The sequence below is a fragment of the Drosophila arizonae genome, chromosome 3 (assembly GCF_054131065.1).
Source record: "Drosophila arizonae isolate 15081-1271.41 chromosome 3, UAZ_ARI_1.0, whole genome shotgun sequence".
Taxonomy (NCBI): domain Eukaryota; kingdom Metazoa; phylum Arthropoda; class Insecta; order Diptera; family Drosophilidae; genus Drosophila; species Drosophila arizonae.
This window is the reverse complement of record NC_142923.1, coordinates 5,880,107-5,907,169: the sequence shown is the minus strand read 5'-3', so window position 1 is coordinate 5,907,169 and position 27,063 is coordinate 5,880,107. Positions and strand designations below refer to the sequence as shown.

Below are 27,063 nucleotides of genomic sequence, written 5' to 3'. Positions count from 1 at the left end.
AATTTGTATGAAAATCTGTTTGCCAAAAAGTTTTTTGACCTCCCATTTTCATTCCCTTACGCCTTTAAATCTCTGTTAATTTTAGTCACATGATTTCATGGACTCTATCGATTTGCCTGAAACAGTTGCCAAAAAAAAAAATAAAATAAAAACCGCTCCAATGCCAGCCGAAGGATGTGCGGCAAATCTGTCTGGCGCCGGCCGGCGCCGTCTGGACGGCATTCTCTTCCAAGGCGAACAAAACAACGTGTAACCTTAACACACGCCGTTTAACAAACACCCCTCGAACGCCACCAACCACCCCGACACGCCCACAGATGCGTTCATTATGTAAGAGGCGAAAACAATTTTTGGCCGCTGGCAGCGCAGCGCTGATAAAGCATAAAATTGTCCTTTTTGGGACATAGTTGTTGAGATGCTTGCTTGCAGCACTTGAAGCCGCACTCGGCCAGGCCAACAGAGAGTCAACAACATTAGGCCAAGACAAAGCGCGCAATGGGCGTCATAATAAGGCGAAAACAATGCTACGGATTAAGTGGGTCCACAATGCATTGCGCTTGTTGCGGGTTTGTTGCCATTGCAACCAGTTCACGCTCCCACTATCTCTCTCTCTCTCTCTCTCTCTAAATATGTCCGCTTGTCCCGTGCAGCTTGTCCTTTTGTCAGAACTACAATTGTGCTGCTCGAGGCTTGTTGCTGCTTGTTTGTTGCGCTTTTGTGTCGAGCACATGAACATGTGGCTTGTTTGTCTAGTTGTTGCCCCATTGCCTCGCTGCCACAGCGACTGCCCAGAGGCAGCTCGGCAGCAATTCTGCAATCGACGAGTGCTCGACTTTATAAGCATTAATGCCTTTTCCTTTGCCCAGATTCGCATCGCAAAGTAAATGCCTTAATGCGCTTATCCTTTTAGCGTCAGTTGAGCATTCGATTTACTTAGACCCAGCACGTCGGCCAGCCTCCATGAGCAGGAGTCCTCCACTTCGATACTTTAACAGTTGCATTCCCGATCTCTGCCAGCTTTAGCGCTCGTTCTCGTCTTTGTAGTGCAGTGCAAATACTGCTGCCAACATTTGTCGTTGTCGCTGCTGCTCTCAGCAGTCGTTAGGTGTGAAAATAATACGAATGCTCCGCTGGCTGCCACACAGTTGACACATATCACGAGTGCGCCGACATCTGCAGGCCTGACGAGGGCCGCCACTAAAGTTTGCCTCGACTTTTCTCAGTAATAAGATCCTGTAACAATTCTGTAACAACCCATGTTAAAGAGTACAAAGAAGAGACAAATGCAAGTCCATCTGAACTGTTTGGAAGAAGTCAAACATCATATCATTCAATATTTTATCTTAAGCTTGAAGCACTCAGTAATCTGCAAATTTGTATAAAATGGCTTAGAATAATCTTAACAATAAATTTAATATTTATTGTTTTATTATACTCCGATCCCTTGATGCTCTTATTTAGTCACGCGATACAAAGATCTGGTGGCTTTCAATACCTCAGCAAGCCATATTAATTTATGCATTTGCTCTCAGGCATTGCTCTCTCTCATTGTTCTCCGCTTTCATATGCTTGGCACCTGCTGTCTCTCTGCTCTTATTATCTATTGTCACGACTGAAAAGAAGCTGTCATCTAAGCTTCAGACTCAGCCACTCCTATTCGATGCCCGTTTCTCTCCTTTCTACTGCTGCAAGTCTCAAGCTCTGCGCTTTGAGCTGTAGCTTTATTTAGCTAAAGCCTTACTTTCATTAAATCAATTTTATCAACTGCTATGAAGACCCTCGCTTAGGTTGCAACTCCAGACCCTACGGTCGGCCAAGCAGGTTGAAAGCCAGTCAATTTTCGCACGCTCACGCGTCAATGAACGATTTGGTTTGGGCCTCGTTCGGGTTCGTTGACAGCCTGTCAGGCCGTCTGTCAAATATTTGCACAGTTGTTAAATTTCATCAGTGGCATGTCGCGGCTTCACAGCACCCATCGACAATTAACCTCATACGAGCACGAAAAAACAAAAAATGTAAATAAAAAACTGAGCCGAACCGAACTGAACTGGTGAGTGGTAACAGGAAAAGGGCAAGCAGCAGCTGCCGTCATTTTCAGAGGCGTGGCAGAGCGCAAACTACGCTAATTAACAAGCAATTATAGCGCCCAAAGAACTTGACAAAACACAGCTGTTGTGCTGCCAGCCACATTTTACAACAACAGTGGCCAAAGAAAAACAATTTGGCAACACTATGCAAAATGCAATCCTGTGCTTTCCGTTAACTTTACGGCGTAAACCACGGAAGGGCAGCAGCAATGGCAACGGCAACGGCAACGGCAACTTCCGCTGCTTATCGCCGCACACTTTGGCAGCAAAGTTTGCTTAATGCTTGATATACATACATACATATGCAGCACATCTATGTAGGTAGAAATACAATTATATATATATAGACATACACTTATACACACATACACAACATACACCCATGCATGCATGGGCATATAGAGTTGTGTGTGGCTGACATGAAACGCCATTGTTTATTTAAGCCAATATCCGTTATTTAAGTTGAGCTTCCTTCCGCCAACCATTTGTTGCCGTCGTTATGTTGTCAGCTGTTTGTTTGGCTTTTGTTTGAAATATTTAGCACTGGGTCCAAGTAAACAGCAAAAAACACCGCCTCTATTTGAACAAAAGTTCAACAAGACAAATAACAGTGACAACAACGACAACAACAACAACAACAACAACAGCAATAGCATATGGCTGCACTGGTCTGGCCAAAGTTTACGAGCAACTAAAGGGAAGTGTGAACTTTTCGCCATTAAATAAAGTTACGGTCACAGTCAGTCAGACTGGCAAAAGGGTGCAGGGTATGGGCTGGACAGCGCGCGCATCGTACGGCACGGACATGCAATAAATTTGCCGTAGAAAATCTTTGTCAAATTTACCATCTCTTTGGACCTCAAATCAATGCAATTGGCCAAACAAAGTGCATTCCAATAAGCGACACATTTACTCGAGGTCAGCAAACACAGGGCAAGGCAAGCAGAGCAATAAAAAGAAATAAAATAAAAGAAAAACGAGAAACTAAGAAAGCGGAAGAGAAAGCAAGAAAACTGGAATTCCCTAGAAATGTGTGTGCGACAAATGTGCACTCAGCTGTGTGATAGACATGTGTGTGTGGGTGTGTGTGCATGTGTGTCGAGTATAACACAAAGGGCGTAAACGTCAGACATTAACATTGACATCATACAAATTGCGCTTAAATCGAGCTGCCCGTACTTAAAGCCTTTGAAATATTGCACTGTTCGGCTTTTACCGCTGCTTCGGCAACTCATGAATGGAAGACTCCCAAAAGGGAATTGGCAACAACAAAGCTAACTGGGCAATCAATTGAGCTCAGCCCATAACTAGGCAACAGGAATTGTTTAACTGACATAAAATTCCCAATCAGTTGTAACAGCTCCACTACATACATAGCTGACATCTTAAGTGTGTTTGCATCTTCTTTTCATTTCAGAAATGGCTTCGAACGGTAAAGTCACTGCCTGGCCTTGGATCGATGAGCTGCCGGGAGATAATAGCGATATCTCATCAGCCGAGGAAAGCCAGAGCTCAACCTGCAGCCTGAGCTCATCGAGCAAGAGCAATCATGTCGAGAGCGACAAGGAATACACTTGCTCCTCGACCAATAAGTATCATGTGAGTACAGTGTAAATTTATATTTGCCATGATGAGAGTTCTCACTCTTCTTCCTTCCTCTGTAATCTCTGCAGATAATACGCAAATCCAATTTGAGTCGCTTTGTGCAGAAGATTGACAAGAGCGCCACCCTGGATGATCAGGCAGCTGACTTGGTGTCCAAGTGCGCCTACGCATTTGTTAGGGATGTGTCCATGCGCTTGGTCAAGCTGGCCAAATATCGCAATGCCGAGCCGAGTTTATTGGATTTGAAGTTTACGCTAAAGCGCGAATATAATATGGAATTTCCGAAGAATAAAAACTCTAATTCTGCGGAATCTTAGCATACAATGAGAAATAAAATATAAATAAATAATTTGTGGAAAAATAATTTTTTTCATTAATATTTCTATAAAAATAATTTTTTTTTTTTTTTTTTTTTTTTTTTTTGATAACATTTATTGTATATATAAAATTTTTTTTTAATAAAAAATCCCACAACATTATTTTTAGATATGGAAATATTGACAATTTTCAAAAATATATTTAAAATTTTTTGTAATAGAGTTTCGAACTGACTTCTTTAACTTAAAATAATTTACAGTAAATATAAACTAGAACAATTTCATCAAATGGATCTGACGATAAGATAAAAGCTGCGCCATAAAATGGGTTCATTGTAAACTTTTAATTGCAGATAAATTTGTACATCTCTAAACCTTAAGAGCTGGCGCCATCAATAAAACTAAACAATATTGTAAAACTTAAGATGATGGATGATGGACTGAAACTTAACCTGGCCAGCTGAGATGACTTGCAAAACGTGATGCGGTAGCTGAATATGCTAGCAGCGCACATTTTGTTGGGATGAGTATCTAGCTAACGTACGCTATCCAAATTACGTAATAAACACGGCTGATGGCCACAGCTGAGCGTATTTGGTGGTTATTATGCAGCTGCAAATGGTCCAAAAACTTTACCTTTGCCGTTACCGTTGCCTCAACATGTTTTGTGCTAATTAATGTCAAAAGCCGTTGCCAGCCACGATAGCTTACAACTGGCAGGAGCCATTTAGTTTGGAAGCCACACACACGCATACACACACACAAAGAGAGAGAGAGAGAGAGAGAGAGAGCTGCAAGTGAAATTTAAAGCCGGAAGTTTATTGTTGCAACAATGGCGCGCGTTTGCAACGGAAACGCCGGCATTGCCCTGTCGCCTCCATTGCATCCATTGCATCCATTGCTGAAGTGCCCGTTGAAGAATCGTTGGCATTGCCCAAGAAATTGCACAATGGACAACGCCTGCCTGGACGCCGGCCAGGCGCAGTCAGCGCTGCACAAAACTTTTCCTAAATAAAATCCTTCGAGTATAAATGAAATGCAAACTTTTTTTCCGGTAAGCTGACGTTCTAATTGTTTGCAGTCCGGTTTTTCTAGGGTTCCTGGCCTGCTTCATTGTTCTTGCTGTTCTTGTTGTTGTTGTTGTTGTCTTTTCTATATCTGCTATATTTGCTGTGCTGTTGTTGTTATTCCAGACTATCTGCCATAGCTGAGTTTGGCACTATGCTGATTGTACCCAAAAGGCAAATTTAGAGTTTAATGGGTATATTAGCTAACAAAAGTTTTTTTTACGATAATTTGGTATATATTAGTTTCTAAAAAATAGAAAATATATAAAATAAAACTTGCTTTACCAGCGGAAAAATTAACTATAGTCCAGAGCGAGCCATCCACTAATTCCTTATAATGTTTTATATTTTATAATATATATTTAAAGAGGCTTGTTTACCTATTAAGTAGATTAATGCTTTATTTTAATGATAAAACAATATTCAATTTCATTACATTTTTTTTATTAATAATTTTTAAGCACTTCATTTGTAATCAAATATTTTATATAGTTTTTTAATTATTAAATTAAATAAATATGTATATTACAAAATAAATTTTTTAATTTTTTTTTTTTTTTTTTTCATTTTAATTTTTTCAACTATTTCTAGCTACCCTACCCAGCACTCCTATAGGGTATATACTTTTGTTGACTATGCACCACTTCTATTCAGTTATTTGTTTTAATAGTCTGTTGTTTTTTTTTTTTTTTTCTTTCTCCCTTTCATTTTTATTTTAGCTAGCGGCCAACTTAGTTTTTTAAATAATTTAGAACAAATTTGTGCAGCTCCTGTTGTCGGTGGGGGGAGGGAAAAACTTTAAATGAAAACCTAATGAGCAGCAGCAAGTTGAGCAGCAGCGGACAGCAGCAACTGCTCAAATATTAAAGAGCCAAAACGCTGCAATGGCCACGATGCGTTTACGTGCTCGCGCCAACATAATTGCGCTTAAAATCGCTTAAGTGTTTTATAATCCGCCCTTTTTTGTGGCCGCATCAAAGACGGACATGCCCCAAAAAAAAAAAAAAAAAACACACAAAACGAACGGAACGGAAAAAGCTGAAATGGCTTTTTAAAGCATTTACCATGGCGGCAGCTTCCTACATGCCTCATGTGTGTGTGTGTGTGTGTGCGTGTGTGTGTATTTGTGTTGGTCAGTTAAGTCCACGCACACATATAGAAGCACACGCAAAGCCCTCATCGAAAGCCTCATGCGCTACGACTCACACGCTCAAGCACACACCAGCACACGCACACAAACACACACACATACACAAGCACACATACAACAACAACAATACCAACACACATCTGTGCCATTAAAAATTGTGCAAATTTCTGCGCGTTGCTTGCGTTTTACACATTTTCTTTTTTTGAATGGATTTTGCTTGCGGCCACAACATGAACATGTGCCACACCCACCGAAGCCACCGCCCATTGCGATGATTGCCGAGCAAAGTTACTGGCATTTAAGTGGGTTAATTACGACAGAGATTTGCGGTAGGCAGACAAGAAATTATCTGGAAATTTATATATTAAATTTATAGCAAAAATAAATCGTTTGGGGTTTAAAAAAATACTCATATTTAATAACGAGATTTTTAGTATTTTATAACCGAAATTTTATATTAAATATGTTATGCATAAGCTATGGATAGATGAGTTATATAAGTTGGTCCCGGTTACCTTTCAATATATATATGTGTATGTAAACATTCTGAATCTGGTGTTTTCTAATAAACATAAATTCGCATATATTATATTCTTATTATTAAAATAAAAATTGTCATTGGTCTCATAAATTCGCTTTCATCAGAAAAATTAAACGAATTTTCGTCTCAGTGGTTAATACGTATTATAAAGTTGAGTTATCATCATCACACATCACACAGATGGAGAGTGAAAAAAAAAATAACGCCAGTCTGAATGACGACTCAGATGAGCTAATTCGAAATAACACCTCACTTATCAAAGCGAATCATTCAAGCCTTTTAAAGCAGGGCTAGCAGAGGAGAAGCGGAATGTGATAAGTTGTCTTTAAATATTACAAATTCATAGCATGATTGAAACGTCAAAATTAAAATTTTATTCAACAATTATATAAAAATTTTAACTTATTTTAGGGAAAAATATTTTATATTTATTTTTAATGTATAACTCTGTTTCTACGATTCTATTCACATGTGAAAATGCTTAAATATTTATTTGCTATAACAAGTCTTTAGAAAATTTCCCCTAAAGTTTCATCACTTCATTATCAACACCAAAAATCAGCTATCTGATATGATTCAACCACCGACACAAGCCACTGCCAATTATTTCTGTGATCTTTGGTCGACGGTAAACTTTATGAGCACACACATTTCCGCTCTACATACACGACTGACACACAAGTTCTTAAAGCAATGAGGTCAGGTGTGCGTATGTGGGTGTGTGTATGTGTGCGTGTTGAACTCGTTTGCAGCCCTAAATGCATTTTCTTTATCACACCACTCAAAGGCCGCACATAGCTGGAGTCTATGGTGCACCTGTGTCTGGCCCAAAGCGCTTTGAAAACCACTTGCAACACCACTTGCGGCTATTGAGAAAAAGTTGCCACTTAAAGAAGAACTTAAGACGCTCAAGTGCCAGCCTCATGCACACAAATGAACAGATATACCTATATAAATAAAGGCATGTGTATGTGTGTGTGTGTGCTTTTGTGGATAGATATATGTTTATGTGTGTGCGTGTGCAACATACAAACCAGTTTCAACATCTGCCATCGTCTCTATGCAAATGTTAAAGCCACTTAGGCGGTTAAGAGAGAGGCTGAGGCGAATTCCCATGGCTGCTGCAAAGCCCTCACATATGTATGTAGGTACGCACCTGTAAGAGACAAACAAACAGACAAATAAGCAAACAAAGAAACTAACATACATGTATAATAATGTCAGACTGTTGCGGTTAGTTTCTATGAATATGCATATGATATGTTGAGTGCATACGATTGAAGTCCATATAAAGTACTTAAATGTGTTTTTCTGCAACTAGAATTATGCTTATTTAAATGACAAACAAATAAGACGGCACAGAAAGAGACAGAGATACAGAGCTGAGCCAGAGCCAGTGCCATTAGCAACCCAACTATCTTCACTATGTTTCACCTCAAGCTATGTAGCTCGGCAACCGATGACAAGTTTTTGCCCTGCGGTGTCATGTGAGCCGCTTAAATCTTTAGAAAATATCTAAATTGTTCTCTATGGCTTTTGTGTAAACTGTCTGACTCAGACAATGGCTATGCCATGCCATAGATACATATGTGCGCATGTATCTATGTATGTGTATGTGCTTATTTATATCTCTCTGTCCCTGTCTGTGTGTGACATGCATTATACTGTTTTTGACTTTGCCACAAAACTACGCAAAAATGTTGTTGCCTGTGAAACGAACTCCATTGTAAGGGACACACACACACACACATACATACACTGGGGGCTTTGGCTGCTGCTGTGACAAATGAAATTTATAGTTCTCCGGTTCAAAACTGCAACGTTGCAAATCTCTGTGTGTAGCAAATCTAATTCATCCTTCAAATTAGCAACACACAACTTTTTTTCATTGCACTCCTTGATGCTGCAATGACACGAGCTGTGCTCAGCACAATGCAGTTTAGCAATAAGAATCTTATTTCGAATTGAAGATGCAAAGCTATTAAATGCCTTATCTGAGTATGAAATTGTTGTTCAATTTCAATTTATTTCATTTCATTTATTGATTAATGATTTCTGAATAATATTTTACAATAGTTCAAGAGTTTAGGCTAAAAATAGACCTTTTCTGCTTAGATATTTATTTATATACGTGACATGCGGCATATGCGATAGCATAATTATATGGGGGGTGGGGGTTGGGTTGGGTGAAAAAACGATATAGAAATAGTCAGGACCACACTTGATATTAGTGTTAACTAACATCTCACTCAATATCATCAATCAATATTAGCCAACACTATGCATGAGCCGATATATCGATAACATATTCTATTCGAATAGTACTATCATCTTCGACATATATTTATATTTAGGTTAGATTAACTGAGAAAATGTTTTATTGTAAATACACTATTTATTTTTAAAAATTAATTTCATATATCCTAACTCATTCTTAAATCATCAGCATATATATTTATATGCCAAATTAAATTGAAAAAATTAATGATTGAACTCTTCATCTGAATATAAACTACCGTAAAATGTTTTTAAATGTTCGGCAAATCATGCCATCTCTCTCTCTCTTCCTCTCTCTCTAGACTAATTAGTGTGCTTGCTCGCTTTGACATTTTCAGCTAGTGTCATTGTGACTTAAGCGCTCAACCAACATGAGCACTCGTCGTGCACATGTGACAAGCAAAAGCCCCAAAAGTGGCATAAATACAATTCTACAGCACGCTTTTTTGTCGGCTCTGCAAACAAGCACACACACGCACGCACACACACTCGAGAGCTTACTCCACTATGCGAAACACATATACGACTGTTGTCCGTTTCTACATTGTGCATATATCATGCTGGCTGGCTGCATGTCATCATCTCACAGGATTTACATTGACAACCCAGCGCATTATGCTGATTAGCTTGTGCTCTACGGTGCTTAAAAGTTTGAGTCTGACTCAAGACTTTAATTATATTAATCAAAGGCAGCTGTTTGACAGCTGCCTGCGGTTGGTCAGAAGTCCTGTTGCTGCTGCCTGCCTGCCAATGGCCGTTCGGGCAGCTATCATGCTGCCGCCCCATTTCTAATCTAATAAGTTGCCTAACAGACCGCAGATATAGCAGCTTGTGATCCAAAAACACAAACTCGAAGCGTGTATGCGGTTTGTGGTACACACCCACACACACACACAAACACAGACATACATACAAGCCTTTCGGTCCATCTAACAGTGTCTTCGAGTCAGTGCTTGCTGTTGTGGTTTATTTTGAAGTTGGGCGTGCGCAACTCCATGTTGCATGTTGCATGTTGCATGCACTTGCGGTTGCTCATAGATTTGATTGCAAGTGTAATTCAAGCACGCTTCGTTGGTCAGATACAATTTAGTTGCTGCTACTGCTGCTGTTGCTTACGCCTGACTTGCTGCTATGCCAAACTTCCTATTGAGCGTACGCAGCATTTGTCTTAAAATTAAAGTATAATGCAGCATTTGTACTTCGTTTCCTTTATTTCCCCTCGCCGTCTGTCGTTGATTTCTCTTTTGCCATTTTTGCCTGCTTGCCACAGACAAGGAGATACCACACGGAGCATCCGTGCAGTGTCTGGGGACGCCCCGTGTGCTGCACTTTCGCTAGCTGCTCTAAGAGCATCCTCCTGCATCTGAATTTGCTCTAAGTTATGTGCTCTGATTAAACGCACCACCGCGGGCTGCCCAAACAGCGGGCGGTGCTAAAATGCTGCTCTTCTACAATTTTTTATTACTCCTTCTCTTAGTCACATCGCCCAGCGCTCATAAGTATGCTATACATTCTGTATTACATTTCGTTTAAGGCGGGGTCTGCAAAAGCGTGGAAATTGTTGCCCCCAGCTAGAAGCGAGCTTTAAGAGCTTGTACTAAATTTAAGCTATCAATAAAATATCCAATTTTGGTTTTTATCAACTTCAAAAGATTTGTCTTATTAAAATTCTAATTGTGTTAAAATTTATTGCATTTACTGCAACTCAAAGTACGTAATTTGATTAAAATTTTAATTGGTTTTTGGGATTTGACAAACGCAAATAGGAAACCAAAATTTAACTGAAATATAAGCACTTTTTATTCAATTAGAAAGCCAATATATTTCACAATATATGCGTATATTCATTTCACCAATAAAACATGTTCATCGTATCAAATTAAATATTGTGCAAACAAATACAAATTATGGTTTAGAGGAATGCATACTAATAAAAAAAAAAACCTACACACACATGCCAACACTCAAATAATTTATTAGGCTTACAGTGTCATTAACAAGAAATGACCACAAAATGCATTGTGGACAGTGTAAAAACAAATAATAAATATTTAAGCAGCGCACATTGTTTGGCTTATTGTTGTTGTTGCTATTGCTGTTGCTGTTGCTGTTATTTGCCTGACTGTTAATGTTAATTAATTTGAACTAAGCGGCTTATGCATATAAATAGCACACGGCAAATGACATTGAAGCCCAACAAGATAATTATTAGTTATTTAAACAGCTTTTTGTTGCATTTTAATGCAAATCCGCCACGATTTATGTAACTGACAAGCAGCAAATAAGAGAGACAGCAACTGAGAAACAGAGAGAGAGAGAGAGAGAGAGATAACGTCGAGAGGGTAAGCAGCAGGTGGAAGGTAAAATGACAAACAATGAAATAAGCACAATGCTTGAGGCTAAATATTGATTGTACTTCTAATACCCATTACACAAAAAGTGTGCTCAATGGGGTTGATTGAATGAGTGTTCTTAGTAGAAAAGTCAAATTCTTTGTTGGTAAACATAACAACTATTAAACCTGTAATAAATAAAATTATTTCTACCATTATAAGCAGTAAAAAAAATTTATTATTTATGTATATATATACGATTGATAATGAACTTCGTACAAAATGCAAGCGATTGTTGATTGGTAATAGGCTTATGGGGTTAAATAAAATATTTGCAGGCTTGATAACTTTTTATTTTATTTTATTTTATAGCATCATAGTAAAAATAACAAACGAATTTCCGAAAACAATATATATATATACAATTTATATACTAATTTTTATGGAATATTAAATAAAATTGTACAATCTAAAAGTTGTTTGAAATAAACGAGCTAAAATCATATGACAAAAAAAAAAATTTATTAAAAAATGATTTCCCATTGAAAATGGGTTCAGGGTATAAAAAAATAAAATAAACACGAATACCCTTCAAGGCTTGAAAGGCTTTAGTTTTTTATAAAAATTTTCTATTGTATAAAATAGCATAAATACAGCTATAAAATTTCGCAATTTCAATTCCCAGCAAGGAGAGTACAATATATAAATTCATTTATGAATCGGGTAGCCCTCGACATTGTGGTATTATAATATCGAGCACTCTCTGCTTAAATCACATTCACTCTTTCTATAAGTGCTCTTCACATACATTTTTGCGCTCGGGGCCGTGTATCAAGTGCAAACATAAATCATATAATTGCCTGAATCGATTCGGTTTGCTGATAGCGGCCAGCAAGTTGCTTACATGCCTTATCCGAGTGTTTGCATATATTTTTTTTTTTTTTTTGTTCGCTTTTTTAAATTGCCAAACAATGGCCGCACACTTTAAACTGAACGCTCGCGGCGACTCGAGATAAATCACAGACATAAACCAAAGCAATAAATAATATATCAGCGCTAACAATTTGCACAGCGGGCCCAAATGCCCGGATATAGAAAAGGGGGAAAACTCCTGCTGACAACTCGAAAGCGAACGAAAGACCACAGGCATTCCATGATATTATGCATTCAGATGGAACATAATGAAATTAATTGCTCGGAAAAGGATATGCAGCAAAAACCATGCGGCCAATGTCAAAAGAAATCGAAAGCCAGACAAAGCCAGTAAAATGAAGAAACACAAACGGAATCTTGAAGATATAATATGTATATGCATAAAGGCATAAAATTGCCAAACTGTGAGCATTTCTAGGAAATTTAAGTGCTTTCACTCCATAAACTTGAGCTGCCTTAAAGCTTTAATGCGCTTTTAAACTGTTTACGCACATGTTTTGCTTAACTAACTATTATTTTGGGGATTACCACGCATCCTTTGAGCTCTTAAGAGCAATAAATTGCGTTGAAGCAAAACAATTAATAAAGATATGAATTGTGTGTGTGCACTTACACAAAACATTATAACTTAATTTAGTAAGTTTAGCTTAGTTTTTTATTATTATTATTATTAATAAATGTGTGTAAAAGAATCAACAACAGTTGGATTTGAAATTGGTTCTCCATAAATTTAAATTTATTTAAATATCAGTACGTTTTCATGGACTCATTATTTTTACATTTTATTCTTAGACTTCAAGTTAGGATACCTAGCTATACTAAGCTATAATTATCCACTTACAAAAATCTCTATATATGCACAATTCGTAAATTAAGTAAGTGAGAGCACAGCTTCCCGGCTGATAAATTATAAAGGCTTAAGTTTTTACCAGTGTCTAATAACAACTCCTAAAAAATATGCGATATTTGTATATGGGATAATTGAATCAAAATTATTTATTTTAATTTCAATTCAAGCAATTTTCAGTTTTATACGCCCTTAATAAACACTTCCAAAAACTGTTTATATTCCCATAATTTTTTGACATCTACAGTTTCGATATATAAATATAAACCACCAGGTGAGCATTGCCCAACCACTAGCATATTTTCACTTAAGCAACGAGTACAAGTTTTCTTTCCTGTCTGCACTCAAATTCCAAGGAATTTTGCCAATATTGAACATGGGCCACTGCCAATATTCCATTCCATTCCGTCAATCAATTTTAAGGACTTAAATCTTCTTGCCACTTTTTCGGCATTTGAGCACCGAACGTGCTGGTCAAAATCGTGCCAAGGGTCTAATGACTTAAGCAGAAAACGTTGTAATCGTGTAAATTGTGAGAGTGCATTGCCTTAGTTGAAGTAAGAGCAATTTTTGGTGCACAAATCAAATATGCAGAGAGCGAGGCAATCGTAAGGGAGTGCTGAACAGCTGAACAGCTGGAGAGCTCGAGAGCTGGCTGCAAGCAGCGATGGCTGCACGAATGCCCGTCAGTCGTTAATCAAAGTTAAAATGCGTTAAACAAGCGAAACAAACGCTGCAAAATGCGCATTTCGACGCCTGCTCATGCCCAAGTGACCAGGGAGCTGGGAGCTGGAGCTGCCTCTGACTGCATCTGTTACTCGGTTTTGGTTGTGCCACTGGTGCTGACTGCCCTGATAGTATGCATTGCAGCGACTTCCGTTTCCTTTGGCAGCACAGCCCTTTCCGCACTCGCACGCCCTTCATCCTTCTCTCTCCATCTCGCTCTCTCTCTCTCTCTCTCTCTCTGTCTCCCTCGGTCACTGTCGCTCAGCTATGCATTTCCCTCGATGTTTGCATGTTTGCAAATTTTAGCTAGCATCGCGTTATAAACAAAGTTTATTACAACGATGCCCGACGGCTGGCATCGACTCAGGCTCAATGCTCAATGCCCAATGCACCCTTTGCCGACGGCGTGCTGAAGCGGAAGGATCAGCGGGCCGGATGCAACGGGGCGGAACGGGGCGGTACTGAACCCCACGGAACGGAATGAAACGGACCGATAGGCAAAGTTAATGCACAAGCATTGTTGCATGCCTTGGCACTTGAGGCGCATAACTTGTCGCAAATTTTATGCGCGCCACGTTGCCGCTGACAAAATGACGACGGCTCGACAATGTTGTCCTTAGATATGCAACCCGTGACCCCAATAACAGCACGTCCCAGACCTCAGACCCCACATCATATGCCACATTAGACCGCAATCATTGCGACATCCACACACACACACACATCACTTAGGCATTTAATGCAATCTTTCCGCCAATTTGTCACTGCAAAAATTCCAAATATAGAAATGCTGACAAATAGAAGCTTCAGCTGCTATCTTGTTTCATGTTGCATTTCATTTTGTTTTCACAGGCTTCCATTTGGCTTAATTCAGAATGAGTTTTAGATGTTGAAAGAGGTTGATCTTTTTTATTTATTTTTTTTTTTTTTTTTGTATAAATTATATAATTCAAGAATAAATAGTTTTGTTGAACTGCAAATTAAAGATAGCATATATTAGCTCGTTCAGAACATCGAACTAAGTAGATCTTGCGCTATCTATATGTCTATATCTCAATATATACATTATATATATTATATATTAAAAAAGCTTCACACTTATATGTACGTAGTTTTATATAGGGATACACTCTCCAATAATCAATCAATTTTTTCAAGCTACTAAATTACAAAGATATGTAGATGAAAAAAAAAAAAAAAAAAACATTTATAATGAAAAATTACCATCCTGAAACTTTTCTTCGTCATTACTGAATTATTTTCCTTTAATTCACATCAAAATTTTCATTGAAGAGATAGAACTGAACATCCTCTCTGTGTTGACTTTGCATGGAAATTAATCGAATCATGCTTAAACTTTTCACTTGGACAACATGATAAATAATTAAGTGACTATGAATTGCATGGAAACTTGAAGGCACCACAAGAGTAACTGAATCGCAAATTCAAACACAATTAGCAGGCAAAAGGCTTTCAAATTATTATAAATATTTCAACAGCTAAATGTTATCGATATCTTAAATACTTGCTGCAAAAAAAAAAAAAATTATCCATATCAATATAATACCTGTTTGCTCATCATAAATATTTCATTTCATTTTCTATCATTCAGACACCCAATTAAACTCAATAAATTCAAATTTTTACCTTTTCCTAAAAAAAAAAGCATATTAAATACTGGTAAAGCCCTCAACCCTATGCGTTCTCACATTAAACAGCAAGCACTTAACTCTTTCACTGTGCTCATCCGCCGATGAAACATTTATAGAAAATAATAAAACACTTATTTGCACATCTTAAACATTTCAGATAATTAACAATCATTAAAAAAACCAATTAAATTAAAAAAAAAAAAAAAAACTGTATTCTCCGTAAGGTGTTTTACCCGGCTGCTGCTCATATTTCACAGTAAAAACTCAACGCTTCAAGCGCGCTCAATATGGCAAAAAAAAACGAATAAAATACAAAAGATGTATTGTGAAATAGACTTGGCGCTGGCTCACTTTGATTGCCAGCTTTTGGCATTTTATTAACGCAATTGCGAATACCAAAGCGAGGAAAGTTGATTCGCCGAGGGTTTGGTTTCTATTTCATTGTGCTGCTCGGTTCAGCTGAGCGCCACGTCAACGTCAAGGTTTTTGCGCAATTGCTTTGGCTGTTTGCTTTTGTTTTGCTTTCAAGTTGAGTTTTATTAAATGCTGTCTATTGATTTTGACTACTGACGCCCACAAAAGTTGCTCAAACTACGGCCGAGTGTTTTCAATTTTAATTGCAAATTTCACTTCTTGTGTCGACTATGTTTGACTGTGTAAAATATATTTAAATTAGCAGTGAAAATGATGATGATGATGTCTGGCCAACGGTGCGTATGAGAGCTTTCAGTTTTATAATAGAGCAAATAGTTGAGTTATTTGCTAAATAGCTGAGTGACGATAGCAAAAAGTTTGGCATGGCTGTCACTCTACAAAACAACGACAACAACAACAGCAACAACAATGACAATCATCTATCATGGCAACTAATTGCACAACGCTGCGTATACGTGATACGTGCGAACATTTAATGAATTTAATTAAGTTGATCACAAAAGCTTCATATCATATAGCATAAACGGCTAAACATTTTTCAAACAACAAAGTTTTCACTACTCATTGGTGGGCGTGTGTGTTGGTGTGTTGGTGTGTGTATGTGTATGCGTGTGAGTGTGTGTGTGCGTTAGTGTGTTGCCTTCAATCTGTCTGCTGCTAAGGAGCCGTCTCTGTGTCCTTCCGTTCCCTCCATTGGCACATATCTTCGTTAAAAGTTTTTAAAAAGTTTACTTTGCTCATGCAAGTACTAAAATATCCTTTACTAAGCAGCTTTGGCATTTTGCCTAACTTAGTCCGACCAACAACAGCAACAACAACAAGTCGACAATTTCTTCATTTTTGTCTTATTAGATTTCGAAAAATATTTCTAATTAAAAACTGCAAAATTTTTCAATTGGTTTCTTTGTTTGTTTTTTTTTTTCCCTTTGCCTTTATTACTTCCAAAGGCAATGCAATTAGACGTAAAATTCTATAAAAACAACACAGCTGCTGCTTTCATACTATTTTTGTTGTTATTGTTATTATATGGTTTTCTTTGAGCAATTTGTTGTTGTATTCGTTACAGTTTTGGCCAAGTTTCCATTGCAACTCATTAGTTTCTTGGCAGCTTCTCAGGCGCTCAGGCAGAGATAACTTGCTTTATGCATTTGAAATGGTATGTCAAAAGTATTCTTTTAGGGCAAATCCTCTCCTAAAAGATTGCATTAATTGATATTGAAATTGAAAATATTGGCTAACGAGTTTATTGCATTTGTTATCGCATTCTACAAAGAATTTAATCAACATTGAAGCTAAATTGAAATTGAAATTGCAAATGTAAAATAAATGAAATAAGTAAACGAAGCAATGTACAATGTAAATTGTGCAGAAATGTAAAAATATTTGGAAAATATATCAACTGAAATAAGTCAACGGTCTATAGTCCTTTATCCGTAGAAATTACTCTTGCAAAGGTTTTTGGTTGATTTAGCCATTTTCTCTGTACACTCAGCCGAAATTACTCGAGTTTCTGGAATATTTCATAATATTTTATTACAACTGTAGATTATTGAATTTTTCAAGTAAAGTCTTAAAGCACAGAGTAAAGAAAATGTATATGATAGAAAATTATAACTTTACAGAAATTTCAAGAAGATAAAAAATACAATCAATTCATACTCATACTCTTCCACACACTTCGGCCATATTAACTTGTCTGTCCGGTGTCTACTTTTCCAGGAACTGAGCCCATGTCATTACAAATACAGGACTATATATCGAATTGATATCTTCCTCTTCTTGTTCATACACACACAGCTCAAAGCGAAGTCGTATTGGCGAAGCGTCGTTGAAGCGTGCAACACGAGGCACCGACGAAAATCCCTTTACGAACCGAATTCAGTGCGCTCTTAAGTGTAAAACGCTTAAATAACGCTTGAGTCCGAAATAAATTTTTAACCAAAGGCAAGAGCTCATCAAATGCATTCAAGCAAGTAGAAGAAAAAGCACAAATAATTTTCTCAATTTGAGTCCAGAGAGAAGTGATTTCCCTTGGGCACTTGACTAACTGAATATTATAAATCAAATCAAATATTGCAGCATTCTAGCTCGATGGGCATCATGTAATTATTATTGAATATTATGCGAGTGCTAAAACTACATAGACTCAGAACTGAATATGCTCCGAATCTAAACCAAAACATTTCAATTTAAAATAAACGCAAGTTTCCAGCTTTTTCTCCTTATCTCTCTCTCTCTGTCTTTCTCTGCTTGATAGTTTCGCACAGGCGGTTTGTCAGATTGAGTTATGCAATTTGGTAGTACGCATCTTACACACTCTTAAGCCGTAACTGCAATCCACATCCGGCTCATGCCATAAAGCAACATGCATATCCACAATTTATGCAAAAATTTATAGCTGCCCCGGCGCACTTCCTGCCATACTGCCGACCGACACAGTAAGAAAAGCAAACGCAAAGAATTTCTCCTTTTTATCGAAAAACTTGGCATTCGAAATGCTCTGCTGCACAGACACACACACACACGCACACAGAGAGACACTCTATGCGTTTGGGATATTGAAAACACATATGAAATGATGTTAAGTAAAAGGCGGTCGCTCTTAACTAAGCAGCTTTTCGTAGATAACCAAAAGAACCAAAAAAAAAATGTTAAAAAGTATAGAAAAGCCCAAAAAGAAATTGCTCTAGAAACTAAAACCAAAAATTGCAATTTCAATAAAAGGACTAAACGCACTTGAGCGTAATTGCAAGCATGAAGTAGTATGTGTGTGTCTGCAAGTTTATACATATAAATATATATATATATATATGCATATATACACACACATACATGTTGCAGTGTGTGTGGCCAATGGAAGCAGCCAAGTGTGGCACAGTAAAATGCATTTGGCAATAAAATATGCGTCAAAATTTAAATGAAATGCCACTGCAGTAACATCTCGCTTCACGCAGCTCGTGTGCAGCCTTAAAGTGTTCGCCATATTGGCAACGGGTTGCATAAATTGAGGCTAGCCTGTGGTTTTGGCTTATCTACTACCCTCAAATGCTTTCGTTAGCCTCAACACCAGCTCAGAGCTCCGGCTGTGATTCTGGCCGGGTGTTGCGGCATAGAAGTGCGTTTGGTGTGCGGCCCAGCCTCTGTTGGGTATCCACTGGCTGCCCCCTGGCGCTTGTCACATTGGCATTGGACAAGGCGCTAAATTGCCATAGCATACCCAATGGCCACTTAGCCTAGCGCCAGTTGTGCAGACTCAAATACAGAAACAGCTACACCAGCAACACCAGCTAGATACATTGCCAAAAATGTCAACATTGCGTGCACTTCGGCTAAAAAGCCATAGACTGCATAGGCGCTGATTGCGGTTGAGCACAGTGACACAAATTGGGCAGTGGAGGAAATGTTGAATTGGAATAATTCGAAATATAAAACACTTGTATAAGCTGTGCTGGAAGGGGAATATATATAAGCGATAATAAAAAATAAAAATAAAAAAAAAATAATATAAATATATATATATATATATATGTATATACATATAAAATATATTTATCTACAGAGAAATCTTCGGTTTACACATAATATACAATACATATACATACATACATACTATACATAAACACATACATTGTATATATATTAAATTATATATTAAATAGCTTGTATGCTAGTGCGCTATAATTCTCCATAGAATATTTATTAGCTTAAATACAATAAAAAAAATAAAAATAAAAAATAAAATTATATTACGGAAAGCCGTATGAATATAAATATAAAATAAATAAAAATATATAATTTTTTATATATATTAAAGAGTTTGAATACTTATAAAAAATAATTCTTATATTAATATAACTGAAAATAAATTTATATATAGAGCATGTAAGTATGTATGTTTGAAGAGCTCCCGCGGGTTTGGCGATTAGCAAGAGAAATTATCATATTCATTGGTTTGGATAATTAACCTAGAATTTCAGTTACTTTCTATAATTTGCTGTTTGATGGGAGTCTAATGCAATAAGCCTTTAAAGCTGTAAGGATAGTATTCTTAATGGATAAAAATAATTGAATAAAATCGATGAACAGTTCGAAAAAATTCATTGCAGCTTTAACGGCATCATATACAATTTAAGAGCTTAAAATTACAAATTACATTTGATAATCATCAATCAAAGAAGACTCTTTACGCTGCATATATTAAAGCTTATAAATTAAATGAATAAATTTTGAATAATGAATGAAGACTACATATATAAATTCCAAGATATGTAAAATGATAAAATTGATGAGTGATTGGGGTGGGTCTATTGCGCTACGCGTAAAAAGTAAATGTAAAATTGATTACCGACAAATCGATTAACCACAGTGATCTATCTACCTGACCTCTTATCTAACGGCATTTAATTAGCTTTTAACAAAATTTAAAAAAAAAATCTTAATAAAGACTAAATTAAATTTAATCATGCCTCGATTTTTTGCTAGGGTAATTCATTTATAAAGCAATATGCACGTAATCATAAATATGATTAAATTTGTTTTATTATACATAAATTACCATTCACCTTTACCAATTGAATATTTTTTGGTTATATTTATGCTTAAAAAACTTAAACTTATCCAACTGCAATTATTCATTTTATCATTAATAAGAAAAACTCAATACTGCTTTAGAAAATATTTAACAATTCGGTTGAGCAAAGCTTCCCACATAACAAGAAATACGAATACGTCATGTTCCATGCAACAAAGAAAAGTTTAACCGTATTCGAGTCGAACTTTTCATATTACGTCACACAGCGCAGCTGACTCATTTGCCGCAGGCTGCACTGCAAAGTAGGCAAACATGTTTTGATATTTCTTCTTTTTTTTTTTTAGGCAGTTGAAAGCACTGAGCGTAAATGGAGCTCATAATTTTAAGCAGAGGCTTGAAATATAAATAAAAAGTGTTTTGCATACATTATAAGCCGATGGCGGCAGCTCCATTTACCCATAGAAGTGTGTCACATAAATATAAGCATATTTAAATTTTCTTTAATTTTCCAAATGAATTCACATTTTTGGCTGCCACAACAAGCGCTGGCTGTGGTGTGACGCAGTGCGGTGTGTCAGGTCCCCACACACGCATGTCTGTGTGTGGGCGTGTGGGCGTGGCATAGTGGCTGGAGTTGGGCGTATGCAACGATGTGCGCTGTTCAAGAAAAACATATTGTTAATGGAGTCGAGCATGTGAAACAACAAACAGGCCGAACCAAGCGTCTGTGAAAATTTTTAAGCCCAGCTACGCATTCCGCCCGATGTTGGTGTTGTCACATTTTCAACGGGCTTAAAGTTTAATAAGGCCTCAATTGCATGAGCAAAAGTTCGAGTTGAGTTGCCGCCCAAGGTATGTCTGTGTGTGCGCCTGTGTGTGTGCCCGTCATTATTTACATTAACACGAACTTGTCTCAGCTCTCGCGCCTGTCACATGCCAAAAAGTTTGCAACTAAATGCGTAAATTTGCGAAAAGAAAATAAAACAATAAGCATCATGCCGGCAAAGCTGACAGCTAAATGACAGTGCACGTCTTTTAGCATGCCGGCAATTTAAATTGGCCCGGTGATGGCTGCTAACCTGAATGTGGCCAGCGCAACGTATACGTAATGGCCGAGATTGCGTATACGTAACGCAAATGTAGCTCACGTTTATCTGCAACTGGATTTGCATGCGTTTACACGTTTACCACCGATTTGCATACACATACATATATATATGGATATTTGAATGTATGTGCGTGTGTGTGTTTTTTTATGCGCCGTAAACACTTGATAAAATTCACATAAATTTGATGCGACCGCGCGTATTCGATTTGGCTTCACACAAGCCGCACACTAAAAGCCTTTTCGCCCATTTAACTGGGCCAAAACACGTTACGTTTCAAGCGTAAAAATCTACGTTTTGCCAAAAACTAACCAAAAAATAAATACCCATAAAGACTTCTCTGTGAATATATATATGTATGTATATGTGTATGTGTTGTTGTATGCGCATATCTAACTGGCACTCGACGCTAAACAAATTTCAACATTTTTCTGCACTGCCTGCGGCCAATGCATAAAAAGTCGCTTTCATTTGCAATGCATTTTGAATGTATTTTGAATGTTGATATGTATAATTTTTGTATAATTTTCAATTAAATACAAATTGCTCGCTAATAGCCCCGAAACAATTTATTAATTAATTGGCCTGTTTCGAGTTTCAAACTTTTCAATTGCGCACTTTTCGGCACATATAGTATTGAATATGTAAGACTATATTAAAATTATACCTCACTATAAACTAAAAAATAATTTGCACCATTTTAAATAAATAAATACAAATATACTTTTTTTAAATTCTTCAAATTTTCCATTTAAGTAAATTAATTTCAGTTATAAATCTAATATATATATATATATATATATATATATATATATATTTTTTTTTTTTTTTTTTTTTTTTTAATATATACATGCCAAGTATTAATCTTAATCAAAATAATTGGTATTACATTATAAGCGTATATTTCTGATAATTATTTATCTATAAACTCTATTAACTAAATGTGAACATATTTTGACCAAGCAATTTATTAATAATATATTATTATATACAAATATTTTGGTCACTTAAAAGTTGAATTAGTATTGTCGTTTGATAGCAATACATGACTGTTGATCATTACTGATTAATTCGGTACTCTGAAGAGAAAACTCAGAGAGCAGCCGAATGCATCGGGTTTTTAACGATTTCATTCGATCGACTCGAAGTCGTTTTCCTTGTTGTTTTTTCGCTCTGGATGAGTCAACTGAGCCAAAAAGTTGCTTGTATATGCATTGGTTTAACACAGCATCTGCGTATGTGTATTCAGCGTGTGCATGTGCATGTGCATGTGAGTGGTATTGAACCTCTATCGTATATTCCGCGCTCTCCCTCACGATGTTCGTGTAAAGAGCGTTTCACGAATAGCTCAACTCAAGGGGCTCAACAGAAATTAAAAGAAACGAAGCTTCTTGCTGAGAGCAAGAAAAAGATTCAGAAGAGTTAAGACTCGACTTTTACATACAGATCTTCTATGATACAATTGACACATATCGAACAGAGTTATCGAAATTTGGAACTTAGTCTGAAACACTAGCAAACATCGCGATATTATCTAGTCATTTACATACGTTTCCTTACATCAATATCCTATCCCATTGCCAGACATACATGTTCCATCCAACATTTTTACAGTGTATTTTTATTGTGTGTTTGCCACACATATATTTATCAAAAGTTGCATTTATACATATACATTTGGTTAGTTTTGCCCAATGCGCGCAGAGTTCTGGCCATATTTTATGGCTACTGGCTGAGCACCCTGGCCAATTGTTTCATGGATTTTTTCACTACAAATCGTGATTATTTAATTCCAATGAAATATAAATGTGTGCAGCGGAGCATAGCAGAAAAAATAGTATGCACACAATAAAATAAATGTGGTGTAGGATATGCTGATAAACAACAACAACAGCAAAATGGTAAAAAATATATATATATGCATATAAAATACATAGATATTACTAAAATATACATAACTGAGTAGCTGCTCTGTATGTTTATTCGCATAGAGCTTTGTTATTTTGCGGTCGAACATCTAAACGAAATCAAATATACAAAATATGCATGCGAAACACAAACGAAACGAAAATCATGCATTATATCAAAACTCATAGCGTGTGCATATATACATGCGATTTATTTATAATATTTATTTTCTTGTTCGTTTTATTCGTATGGCTTGTGCAGGGGGCATAGCGACAAGGACTCAGGTGAGCCATAAAAATAAATCTGCAGCATTTACGCCGCCTCGTTGGCTTTTTGCATATTTTATGTGCTTGTCAAGTCGCTCTTACTCTGCAATGCACAAAATGTTTTTTATTGTTGCTGTTGATTTTATTGATTCGTTTTTTTTTTTCACATTTTTCTTGTGGCCATTTGCATTGAGCTTCTGCAGCTGCTGCTGGTGCTGCTGCTGGTGCATTCTGTTAGAGCCTAAAACCCAGCTAGTCAGCAGTTGCCCTGTGAGAGGTTACTCTAAAAGTTAAGCCACTTTGTGCCGACCCAATAAAAACTATGCGACACAAACAAACCGTAAAAACCGCTTGCAGCATGCACGACCAGCTCCGCACACACTTTTGCTGCCGCATGTCCTGCACATTTGGGCAAATATTTACCTCTGCAATCAAATTTTTAAATGTCAACACACGGCACAGCGACAACAAGCAGCAGCAGGCAGTAGACAGCAGACAGCAGGCCGAATTAACCGTTTAAATATTTAGGCAATTAGTGAGACAGCAGCAACAGCTAACAAAGGCCGAAATGGGAAACGGGAAATGGAAAATAAAACCAAATAACAACTGAAGCGAACCTGAATTTTGTCGCTGTGTTGAGTGCTCAAGCGAAAGACACGTTTACACGCTTACCAACTATATCTATGGTATTAATAGACTTTTAAGCCATGTCTACATACCATAAACTGCACTTTATATTTATATTATATTTTATTATTGATTTGCCTTACACTTTAAGCATCAACAAAAATGTTTAAAGGGATTTAAAGCTTAAATATATTTATCAAATTTCATTCTCCATTTAATTATTTTATTTCTCTTTTATCACTTTTTTTTATTTATTTATTCATTTTTAATTTTTATTTTTTATTTTTTTTTATGAATTATTTCAGTTATTTTTCACTTTATCACTTAACAAAATGTAACATTACTTTGAAAGAATTGTTTTTTTCATAGATTATGTATATTTTATCAGTACTAAATAAAAACCCCTTTTTAACTACTTTTTGTACACCACAGCTCAAATCGGATTTTTTAAAATTACTTTTATATACATATATACAAATTATTATACCCTGAACCCATTGAAAATGGGAAATCAGGGTATAATGGTTTTGTTGAAATGTATGTAACAGGCAGAAGGAGGCGTGGCAGACCCCACAAAGTATATATATTCTTGATCAGGGTGACGAGCTGAGTTGATTTGGCCCTGTCCGTCTGTCTGTCTGTCCGTCTGTCCGTCTGTCCGTCTGTCCGTCTGTCCGTCTGTCCGTCTGTCCGTCTGTCCGTATGTTTGAACGCGTCGATTTCCGAAGATATAAGAGCTAGAGACTTCAAATTTTTTGTAAAATGTTCGTAATTACAGCGCGGATATCGAGTTTATCATTAAAATTCGATAACTCATCCCGATCTTTTTTTATCGATGAAAAACCTTATCGAAAACCAGTTATAAAATTATATCTTCTACACCTTTATTGCTAGAGTCTCCAAATTTTTTATATATGCTTATATGCAATTTATACAATTTCGGTTTTTGTTAAAATTTACCCCCCACCTCTAAATTCACCCCCTCACCCTCACTTTTGTAAAACGCGTATTTCAAATACTAGAGACTTGTGCTTTGGCAATTACATGCATATTCATGTTATAATCATAATCTGAAAGTTTCATGAAGATCGTACGTCCACAAAAAAAGTTATTAAACAATTAAGTTCTCATAGTAAGCGCACACTGCAGCCCATGCCTGTTTATGCGTGGGTGCTTGTGTGTGTATGTGTTTGTGTATGTGTGTGTGTTTCTTGTGTAAGCTGAAAGACGCGAAAAATTATTGAAATAGCTAGCACTCCAAGGGTTCAGGGGATCTCGTAGTCGAGCAGTCTCGACTAGAGCTTTCTTACTTGTTTTTTTATACGCATTTTTCAGATAAGAAAAAAAACCAGAGCAGACAAATTTTAATTTGTTGTTATTCCACTCAAAACGAAAAAAAAAAAAAAAAAAAAAAAAACAATTTAAAGATTTTAAATTATGAATGCATTCATACTTCATATTCATATATACACTTCATCTCAAAAACTCAAACTAGTCTCTAACTTCATTCAAACTAAATCAAACACACATTGTCAGAGACCAACAATCACACCAAATAGAAACATACAAAACTCTAATGAACTTGTTATGCGTATACAGGGTATCAGAGGAGACAACACTGCAGCAAGGGACAATAAAGTTGCCCCGCTCGGTTGCTGTCAGAATGAAGCACGAACCAAAAGTTACCTCATTTGCATGGGGCGCGGGCACTAGCACTCGCACTTGCACTAGAGACTTGGCAGTAAACTTTGCCAATATATCAGGTGCTTAATAATATAAACAACAACAGGTAGGACGCTGGCTTGCCACACCCAAAGCTGCTCTGACTTTTGCAACTTTTCTTCAACACACACATACACACACACACACACTCGCTCACATTGCATGTGACCGGTAATGAATGAGACTTTGTCTTGTGTGTAATAATGGGCGAAGTGCAAGGTATTTGCGCAATTAAATGAAAATGAACTGTGTGCTGAGCCATTAACTATGAGTATGACAATGGGGCCATTCGCTAATGGCTGACACTTTAATTGAACTGCTGCGGACTGCACCCAGTTTTTAGAGAGGGAGTCAGAGAGAGAGAGAGGGAGGGAGACGGAGAGGGAGAGAGGCGACAGTCAGGCGGAGCCTGTCCGAGTTATGTGCACTACCATCATAACCTCTATCAGCTCATTTGCAGCATTTGTTGCCAGTCGAGAACGCACCATTAGCCATTAAGCAACATGCAACAATAGCAACAACAGCAACACCAGCAACAGCGCTACGTAACGGCATAGAAAATAGCTTGCCATCGCCTGGCGTAACGTATACGCCGTGTCTATCGCATCGAAGCATTTCCAAGCTGTTGCACACTTTCAAGTCCACTAGGTAGCTTCTTGGCAATGTAGATTCACATTATTGTTGTTGTTTCTGTTGCTTTGTGTATCTGTGTCACCGTTGGCATAGTTTTTGGTTTCTTTACACAGCGCTTCGCCTTGCCTGGCATTGAATACGGCTAGTTACTTGCTCTGAAGAGGCAAATACTTTTCTTACTTTTTTAAGTTCAAATATTGCCAGTAAATTAATTAAAATAGTTTGCTAGAAGTGCAAGGCTTGATGGGAGATTAACAGTATTATATATCGAATATATCCTATAAGTCAGAATAGGAGGGA

General features: G+C 37.0%; 2 protein-coding genes across 4 annotated transcripts in view; one reads left to right on the top strand and one right to left on the bottom strand.

Annotated features, from left to right (window-relative positions):
• Positions 1-27,063, bottom strand: part of fipi (factor of interpulse interval) — a 92,465-nt gene that overhangs the window by 40,520 nt on the left and 24,882 nt on the right. The window contains exon 2 of one of the 3 annotated variants that reach the window (XM_089466321.1): positions 7,802-7,923. The exons of the other annotated variants lie outside the window; for them this stretch is intronic. Coding sequence (XP_089322447.1) covers positions 7,802-7,883 — 82 coding nt within the window. The 5' untranslated portion in view covers positions 7,884-7,923. The remainder of the gene's footprint in view (positions 1-7,801; positions 7,924-27,063) is intronic. 3 annotated transcript variants of the gene reach the window in all.
• On the top strand, positions 3,478-4,056 carry Taf12L (TBP-associated factor 30kD subunit alpha-2). The gene is made up of 2 exons (XM_018002810.2): positions 3,478-3,686; positions 3,761-4,056. The coding sequence occupies exons 1-2, from the start codon at positions 3,507-3,509 to the stop codon at positions 4,007-4,009; spliced, it is 429 nt and encodes a 142-aa protein (XP_017858299.1). The 5' UTR covers positions 3,478-3,506; the 3' UTR covers positions 4,010-4,056.

Bases quoted from the DNA above. Each gene is read 5' to 3' on its own strand.
- Taf12L (XM_018002810.2), top strand. From the start codon at position 3,507: ATGGCTTCGAACGGTAAAGTCACTGCCTGGCCTTGGATCGATGAGCTG. The intron at 3,687-3,760 runs GTGAGTACAGTG...TAATCTCTGCAG, and splicing joins CCTCGACCAATAAGTATCAT to ATAATACGCAAATCCAATTT.